Source organism: Scylla paramamosain, chromosome 38, assembly GCF_035594125.1.
Source record: "Scylla paramamosain isolate STU-SP2022 chromosome 38, ASM3559412v1, whole genome shotgun sequence".
NCBI lineage: Eukaryota > Metazoa > Arthropoda > Malacostraca > Decapoda > Portunidae > Scylla > Scylla paramamosain.
In genome coordinates, this window is record NC_087188.1 from 123,735 (window position 1) to 133,334 (window position 9,600).

Genomic DNA, 9,600 nt, shown 5'->3' on the forward strand with positions numbered 1-9,600 from the left:
AAAAAGTGGTATTTATGTGTTTGAGCGTTTTGATAGCTAAGAAGGTGAAAAAAAAAAAAACATTCATATTTCTATCTTAATATCTTTTGATTTCCTATAACGGGTATTTTACATGCATATTTAACGTTTTGATAAATAACAAGCTCAAAGACAAAATTCACGTTTTTAATAATGTTCGTTTTTTTTTTTTTGTGTGTGTGTTTTGGTATGTAAAGAGGCTTAATAACTCTTAAAAGACACTTTTTCGATAATAATGTTTTTGTTTTCGCATAAAGGGTGTTTTCCGTGCTTTTTAGCGGTTTGGTGCCTAACACACTGGAAAAAAAAACACAGTTAATACTTTTCTGCTAATGTAGTCTCGTTACCCCATATTGTGTGCTTTTAATGTATTTTGGCGTCTTGTTACCGAAGAAGCAAAACACGATGAAAACACGTTTTTTTTTTTTTCTACGCAGTTTCGTGTTTTTGTACGTAAGAAGCTCAAAACTCTGAAAAGACATGATTTTGATGTAGATTTGTTTTTTTTTCAAAAAAGCGTGTTTTTTTCTGCTTTCTAGTGTTTTGGTATGTAAGAATCTGGAAATTACTCAAAAGACACATTTTTATTAATATTATTTTCTTTTCTCACATCAGGTGCTTTAAATTCACTTTAGCGTTTTGGTACCTAATAAGCCCAAATACATTCATGATACACGTTTTTAGCATTGTTGTTCTGAATCTTCTTATTGAGTGCTTCATATGCATTTTGGCGTTTTGTCCCTAAGATGGTGGAAATTACTTATGACACACTTTTTTTTAGTAATGTCGTTCTGTTTCTCCATATACAAAGAATCTGGAAATTAATCAAAAGACACATTTTTATTAATATTATTTTTAGCATTTTGTTACCTTTAAAGCTGAAAAAAACACTAACTACACGTTTTTTTTTATTTCTTTTTGTTTCCCATATTGGCTACTTTGCAGGCATTATTAGTTTTTTGGTACCTCACAAAATGAAAGAGACCAAAGAATAAACGTTGTTCATAATGTTGTTTCGTCATAGAGGGTGTTTTCCATGTGTTTATGGCTTTTCTTACGTAAAAAAGCTAAAAACATACATGCTTTTTTATAATCAAAACACACGTGATTTTTAATGTTTTTTTTTTTTCAAAATTGTGTTTTGTATGCGTTTTAGCGTTTCTTATACATAAGAAACTAAAGAAAAAGAAAAATATACTGTTTTGATGAAGTTCTTTAAATTTTCTATATATAACGTGTTTTCCATGCTTTCTAATGTTTTGGTACGTAAGAAGACGAAAAGCACTCAGTAGACTTGTTCTGGTACCTCATATTGTTCTGGCACTCATATTGGACGTTTCTATCATTGTTGTTCTTATTCTTCTCATAAGGTGGTTTGCTTGCCTTTTTAGGTTTTCGTCCTTAACATGGCGATAATGACACTAATACACGTTTTACGTAATGTCGTTCTGTTTTTCATATCGAGTGCTACTGATGTGTTTTAGCGTTTTGGAACCTAAAAAGCTGAAAAAAATAACACTTAAAATTTACGTTTCCATTAATATCTTTTTCCGTCCCATATTGGGTAGTTTGCATGCATTTTTACCGCTTTGGTACGTAACAAGCTCAAAAACACTCAAAAGACACTTTTTTTTTTAGCATTTTGGTCCTTAACGTGACGACAATGGTTCATAATAAACGTTTTTGCTAATGTTGTTCTGTTTATTTATATTAAAGCATGTGTTTTAGCGTTTTGGTACCAAAGAAGGTGAAAAACTCTCATGTTACCCACTTCTGTTAATATCGTTTCGTTTCCCATAATGGGTAATTTGCATATATTTTTTAGGGGTTTGGTACGAAACAAGCCTAAAGACAATAATAACAGACGTTTTTTTTATAATGTTGTTCTGTTTCTCCGTAAAAAAGTGTTATCCACGTGATATTGCGTTTTTGTACCTAAAGAAGCTGAAAAACATCCATATAGGTGGATTACATGCACTTTAGCGTTTTGGTACCTGACATGCCCAAAAAACACTCATAAACCCCATAAAACCCATAAAAGAGTCCAAAGCGGTAGTAAAAAATTGAAGGATAAGTGTCTTGAAACCTCCCTCCTGAAGGAATTCAAGTCATAGGAAGATGGAAAATACTGAAGCACGCAGGGAGTTCAAGAGTTTACCAGAGAGATGAGTGATTGAGAATACTTGTTAACTCTTGCATTAGAGAAGAGAACAGAATAGGGGTGAGAGAAAGAAGAAAGTCTTGTGCAGCGAGGCCACGGGAGGAGGGAAGGCATGCAGTTAGCAAGATCAGAAGAGTAGTTAGCATGAAAATAGCGGTAGAAGACAACTAGAGATGAGAGAGGCTGAAGACAGTCAATTAGAGGAGAGGAGTTGATGAGACATAAAGCTTTTGACTCCTCCCTGTCTAGAAGAGCGGTATGAGTGGAACTCCCCCAGACATGTAAAGCATACTCATGCATGGACGGATAAAGAAGGCCCTTTTACAGAGTTAGCAGCTGGGGGATGAGGGAAAAAAAAAAAAAAAGATATTAACAGAAATGTGTATTATGAGTGTTTTTCATCTTCATAGGTACCAAAACACTAAAACACATGAACAACACTCTATTTAGAGAAACAGAACAACGTAACCTAAAACATGTATTATGAGTGATTACCACCATGCTACAGACCAAAAATATATATATAGGATACACAATGTTCCCTAAGGGAAAAAATATAATATATATATATATATATATATATATATATATATATATATATATATATATATATATATATATATATATATATATATATATATATATATATATATATATATATATATATATATATATATATATATATATATATATATATATATATATATATATATATATATATATATATATATATATATATATATATATATATATATATATATATATATATATATATATATATATATATATATATATATATATATATATATATATAATCATATTAGGTATTTTGCAGGTATATTTACGGTTTTTGTACATAAGATGAAAATACCCAAAATACACGTTCTAAATAATGTTTTTTTTTTTTCCCCATATATGGTGTTTTCCATGCTTTAAGCACGTTTCTGGTGGTAACGTTTCATTACCCCATATGATATGCTTTCCTTTGGCTTTCCTCTTTGGCGTTTTGATACCTAAAGGCTCAAAAACACTCAAAACACACATTTTTGGTAATTTTGTTCCGTTTCTTCAGAAATCGTGTTTTGTATGCGTTTTGTCGTTTTTGAACAAAACAAGCTCAAAAAACACTCAAAAGACACGATCTTGATCAAGTTGTTTTATTTTGCAATATAGCGTGTTTCCCATGCTTTTCGGCATTTCGGTACGTCAGAAGATGAAAAACACTTCAAATACCTACACGTTTTTTTTAATATTGTTTTCTTTTCCCATAAAGAGTTCTTTGCATCACTTTAGCGTTTGGTAGCTAACAAGCTCAAAAACACTATTTTTACACGTTTTTATCATTGTTCTGATTCTTTTTCATAGGGTGCTTTGTATGCATTTTGGTGTTTTGGTCCCTAGGATGGTGGTAATAGCTCATAACACATGTTTTTGATAATGTTGTGCTGCTCACCTATATAAAATGTTATTGATGTGTTTTAACGTTTTGGTAGCTAAGAAGGTAAAACACACACTACACTTTTCTGTTAATATCTTTTTAATATCATAATGGGTACCTTGCATTCATTTTTTGGCGTTTTATACCAAGCTAAAATACACTCAAAATAAACTTTTTCTTTTTTTTTATAATATTCCCCTGTTTCTTTCCGCAAAGGGTGCTCTGCATGTGTTTTTGCGTTATGGCACGTAAAGAAGCTCAAAAAAACTCAAATGACACTTTTTCGATAATGTTTTTTTTTTTTTTACCGTATAGAATACTTTCCATTTTTTTTTTTTTTTTTTAGTGTTTTCATGCTAATACGCTAATGGACACTAAAATCACACGTTTCTGGTAATGCCGTCTCTCTACCCTATATAGATTGCTTTGCATGCTTTTTGATGTTTTGGTACCTAACAATCTTAAAAAAACACACAGACGTTTTTCTTGATATTTTACTGTTTCTTCTCGAAGGGTGTTTTTTATGCGTTTTAGCATTTTTGTGCGCAAGTTAAAAAGCATACACACGATATTCTTAAAGATATTTTGTTTTCCAATGTAACATGTTTTTCGTGCCTTTTTTTATTTATTTATTTTTTTTGTAGCGTTTTTGATACTTAAGAAGTTGAAAACACTCAAAATACATATCTTTTGTAATATTGTTTTCTTTTCCTATGATAGGTACCTTGCTTGCTCTTTAGCGTTTTGTTACCTAACAAAGTTTTAAAAAAAAAATCACATAACACTTTTTTTAGCATTGTTGTTCTGATTTTTCTTTTAGGGTGCTTTGTATGCATTGTGGTGTTTTGGTACCTGACAAGACCCCCAAAAAAACTCATATTACACGTTTTTAACACTGTTGTTATGCTTCTTCTTATAGGATGTTTTGCATGCATTGTAAAGTTTGATCAGTAACATTCGGGTTCGTAATACACGTTTTTAGTAATGTAGTTCTCTTTCTCGATATAGAGTGATATTCTTGTGTTTTAGAAACTGAGAAGCACTCATAATATACGATTCTGTTAATATCGGCTCCTTTCCCATATTGTATAGTTTGCATACATTTTTAGGGATTTGATACCTAATAAACTGAAAAAAAAAAAAAAACTCTTAAGAGACGTTTTGAGGGCTTTTCTGCCTAATACGCTTCAAATGACTGGTAATATCGTCTCGTAATATCGTCTTGTTTCCCCATATAAGGTGCTTTGCATGCATTTTGGCGTTTTGTTACCTAACAAGCTCAAATACACTTAGTACACGTTTTCAATGAAGATTTCTTTCTCCTGAAAGAGTGTTTTGTATGCGTTTTACGTATTTTGTACGGGCGAAGATCAAAAACACTCAAACGATACGATTTTTGATAAAGTTATTTTGTTTTGCAAAAAAAAAACGTGTTTTCCATGTTTATTAACGTTTTGGTACGTAAGGAGCTGAAAACACTCAAAAGACACATTGTACCAAAAAGCTCAAAAACACTCATATTTCAAGTTTTTTTTTTTTTTTTAGCGAAGATGTTCTGATTCTTCTCATATTGTGATTTGTATGCTTTTTTTTTTTTTTGGTCTTTGACCAAATATACGTTTTTGTTTTTGTTTTTATCCATTTAAAGAAATGTTCATGGATGTCTAAGAAGCTAAAAAAAAAGACACTCATATTACAGGTTTCTGTTAATATCGTTTCGTTTCTAATAATGGTATTTTGCATACATTTTTTTCTCCTTAAATTGTGTTTTGCATTTTTTTCTTTTTACCGATTTGGAACGTAAAAAAGCAAAAAAAAAAAAAAAGATACTCAAAGGGAACGTTTTTGATGAAGTTTTGTTTTCCCATACAGGGTGTTTTCCAGCATTTTCAGCGTTTTAATGCCTAAGAAACTCATAAACACCCAAATGACATTTTCTTGGTAATGTCGTTTCGTTACCTCATATTGGTTGCTTTCCATGCATTTTGGTGCGTAACAAGCGCAAAATCACTCAAAACACACGTTTTTGTTAAAGTTGTTCTGTTTCTATCGAAAGGGTGTTTTTAAAAGTATGCGTTTTAGCGTTTTTATACGTAAGAAGGTCAAAAACACACAAAAGACATGACTCTGATGAAGTTCTTTTGTTCTCTAATATAGCGTGTTATCCATGCTTTTTAGAGTTTTGGTACGTAAGAATCTGAAAAGCACTCAAAGACATATTTTTTGGTAATATTTTCTTTTCTCATAAAGGATGCACATTAGCGTTTTGGCATCTGACAGCAAAAAAACAAACATTCATATTACACGTTTTTAGCATTGTAATTCTGATCCTTCTTATGAAGTGCTTTTAGGCGTTTTGGTCACTAACAAGGTGGTAATCACTCGTAGTAAACGTTTTTGACAATGTCATTCTTATCTCCATATAAAGTTTTATTTATTTGTTTTAACATTTTTGGTACCTATGAAGCTCAAAAAACACTCATAATATAGATTTAAGTTAATAACTTTTCGTTTCCCATATACTATCCATGCATTCCTACCGTTTTGGTACCTAACAATCTATAAAACACTCAAAATGCACGTTTTTTATAATGATATTTTATTTCCCAATATAATGTTTTTTTTATGCTTTTTTTTTATGATTTTGGTGCCTAATACGCTTATAAACACCTAAATGACACCTTCCTGATGATGTGGTCTTGATACCCAGTATATGGTGCTTTGTATACATTTTGATGTTTTGATTCCTAACAAGCTCAAAAACACTCAAAACGCGTTTTTGGTAATGTTCTATTTTTTCCCGAAAGGGTGTTTTGTAAACGTTTTAGAGGTCTTGTACGAAAGAAGCTCAAAAAACAATCAAAAGATATGATTTTGATAAAATGTATTTATTTATATATTTTTTGTTTTTGTACGTAAGCTGAAAAGCTCTCATAATACACGTTTTTCTTAATATTGTTTTCTTTTCCCATAAAGGTTGACGTGCATGCTCTTTTGCGTTTTATATCTTACAACCTCAAAAACACGAATATTACACGTTTTTAGCAATGTTCATCTTATTATTCCTATAGGGTGCTTTATATAATGTATTTCAGTGTTTTTCAGCTTTTTACGTATCGAAACGCTAAAGAGCATGGAAAACACGCTCTATTGGAAAGAAAAATCTCATTCGCGTCTTTGGAATGTTTTTGAGCTTCTTTCGTGCAAAACTTCTATAATGCATTAACCCTTTGCCTCCGAAATTTTTGTTTTCATTTTTTTTTCTTCAAATCAATTTATATTTTGTGTGTAGGTTTGCTATAGTATTGTAAACTGATTCTGTAAATTATTTGGTTTTAGTCATAATGGTTCATAAGTTATTCAATGTTGCCATATGGCAACGCTAGGATAATACGAGTACAAAAAAGTCTTAGGTATACAAAACCAACGTTTTATTCATTTTCATGTTTACAAAATATTTTAACCGTGATTTCTGCAAATAAAAAATAAGTAGAAATAGCTAAGAATTGCATGAAAATATATTCATTGTGCCAAGTTTGCCATTGCACACTATAATTGTAAAATAAGTCTATTTCCTTACTTAGTGTGGTAATCTCTGAAACACTTCACACACAATCCCACATTACATCTTGAACACTGAGTTCGGCCAATTGAAGTACAACCAGTATTTGCACACCTTCTTTTTTTGTTATCCTGGACAGGTTCAACAAGATGTCCTAAGTTGTCATATCTTACAAAATGTTGTGCTGGAAGAGTAGTCGATTTTCTTCCTTTACCTTTGGGTAAAATTCCAAACTGATTTAGGTAGCAAGCAGCAATTTCTCGACGAAACTGCAGTTGTGTTAGTGCACTGCCTTGTCCTTTCGATAGTTGCCATGCATTATGGACTGCCATGTCCAACATCCATGTGAACAAAGACCACCACCATTTCTTGCTTTTTATTGAAATTCTATATTTATTTATGTTTTGATCCATTCTATCAGTCCCTCCCATACCTTTGTTGTACATTTTAATTCCATGAGGAATACTGACTTTTATTTTCTTTTTGTCCACTCTACTCCATCTGTCTACAGAACCAATTGGTTCACTACCATAGAGGGAAGAGGCTACAGTTACTACCGCATTATCTTTCCACCGCGATAATACTACCGATTCGTTCTTGTCTGATGCTGTCGCACTCATGAAATAGCCTCTCTCTTTTTTCTCCATTGCTTTGGATTGCATTAGAGGACAGTCCTTCCCTACAGTGTTAGATTTAATTGTTCCAGTACCATTGTACCCCCTCTCCTTTAGTTCTATCAGCAGTGGTATTGTAGTAAAATAATTGTCAAAATAGAAACTGTAAGAGAGATTCCTTTTCTCTGTGCTATATTCATCAATCAGTTCTAGAACTGTTGCTGCTGGCTTCCCAAACTTAGCTTGCAATTCAATGTTACCTTTGTGTGACTTTCCCTGATAAGGTTCAAATGCAACAAGATAGCCTGAAACAGTGTTTTGGCACCAGACTTTATAGCCAAACCTAATGGGTTTATTGCGAATAGACTGCTTACAGCCATGTTTGCCAAAATATTTGACCATAGCCTCATCATGAGAAATTGCTTGGGTGGGAATGAAATGGTCCATAGATCGTTTCTGAAGGTGCTGTATAAGGGGCCTAAGTTTTGTATATTTGTCCTCTACATCTAGCTTAGTGTTGTCATTGAAATGTAGACACCTCATAATCCTGTCAAACCTATCTCTGCGCATAGCATTACAGACAGCCTCATTACGAAGATCAGGGCTAGAGGACCAGAATGAGGCTTTACTGGGCATGGGATTATATCCAGACACAATCAATACGAGTATACCAAAAAATACTTTGATTTCTTCCTTAGTGACACTGATGTCTGGCCAGTTTTTATAAGCACAGTAAAGCTTGGACTGCTGAACTATGAACTCAAAAAGTTCCTCATCAAAAAATAACTCAAAGAGTTCTGTAGGAGAAAAATCTCTGTACTTGCTATAGTCAGGCTCAGGAAACAAAGGCAATCCATCCATTATTTTCTCTCCTATTATCCATTTTAGAGGTTCTTGACGGATTTTTTTTGCCTTCTTACTGGGGGGTCTGGCGGTTTCCGTGTGAGGTTCATCATCGTCAGATTTGCCGACATCTGCTACACCACGACGGCGAATTTCTGCTCCAGCCAAAAGTTGGTTCCCACAAAGTCTTTCTGGTTGTTCATCCTCTTCACTTGCAGAATCTTCATCAGTAAGCTCACGAACATCAGGGGGTTCCATATATACATCAAAGAACTCATCTTCATCCTCTAAAATGTCCAAAGCTTCGTTCACTGTAAGAGGCCTGAAAAGAAATATTTGTACAAGAATTACCCTAGCGTGTCCATATGGCAACACCTACCTTTTATTAATTATTTACATCTTAAAAGCTATAATAATTTTTATGTCTAGCGCATAACAAACCCACATAATTATTCTTTGAAATAGCATATGGGAGAAAAATATATATTCAATAGTATCGGAATAATTGACATACCTTTTCCTGCTTGTCATTTTGGAGAAGAAGAAAACACACGTGGTGCCTAGGCGGCGTACGGCGCGAATCTAGTGAGTCATTATACGGCTCAGCATGTCGGCAGCGTAGAGGAAAACATATCTTACTGCATAAAGGTTGGTGGCAACACTTAGGTCAGATGTCAGGACCATTAAAGTATTTCAGCTATAGTGTTGCCATATGGCAAAAACAAAAAAAAGTTTTGAGTCGTTTTAGGGATTAAAACGCCAAAATAAATACAATGCGTCCTATATAGGACCATTATAGCGTCATTATAGGTCTGTTATCAGACCTATAATGCTAGCATTAAGACGTGTAATATCAATGTTTTAGGGTTTCTTAAGTACTAAAACGCTTAAATATATGCAAAGCACCCTATATGGAAAAAGAAAACTACATTAAATAAAACGTATCTTTATGGCTTTACGTGTT

At 32.8% G+C, this 9,600-nt stretch overlaps 1 protein-coding gene across 1 annotated transcript; it reads right to left on the reverse strand.

The window, feature by feature from the left end:
- Window positions 1-7,031: 7,031 nt before the first annotated feature.
- LOC135091599 (piggyBac transposable element-derived protein 3-like) lies at window positions 7,032-9,348 on the reverse strand. Its single transcript, XM_063989354.1, has 2 exons — window positions 9,151-9,348; window positions 7,032-8,958 (listed from the first exon to the last, which is right to left on the reverse strand). The coding sequence occupies exons 1-2, from the start codon at window positions 9,165-9,167 to the stop codon at window positions 7,194-7,196; spliced, it is 1,782 nt and encodes a 593-aa protein (XP_063845424.1). The 5' UTR covers window positions 9,168-9,348; the 3' UTR covers window positions 7,032-7,193.
- Between the last annotated feature and the right edge of the window lie 252 nt (window positions 9,349-9,600).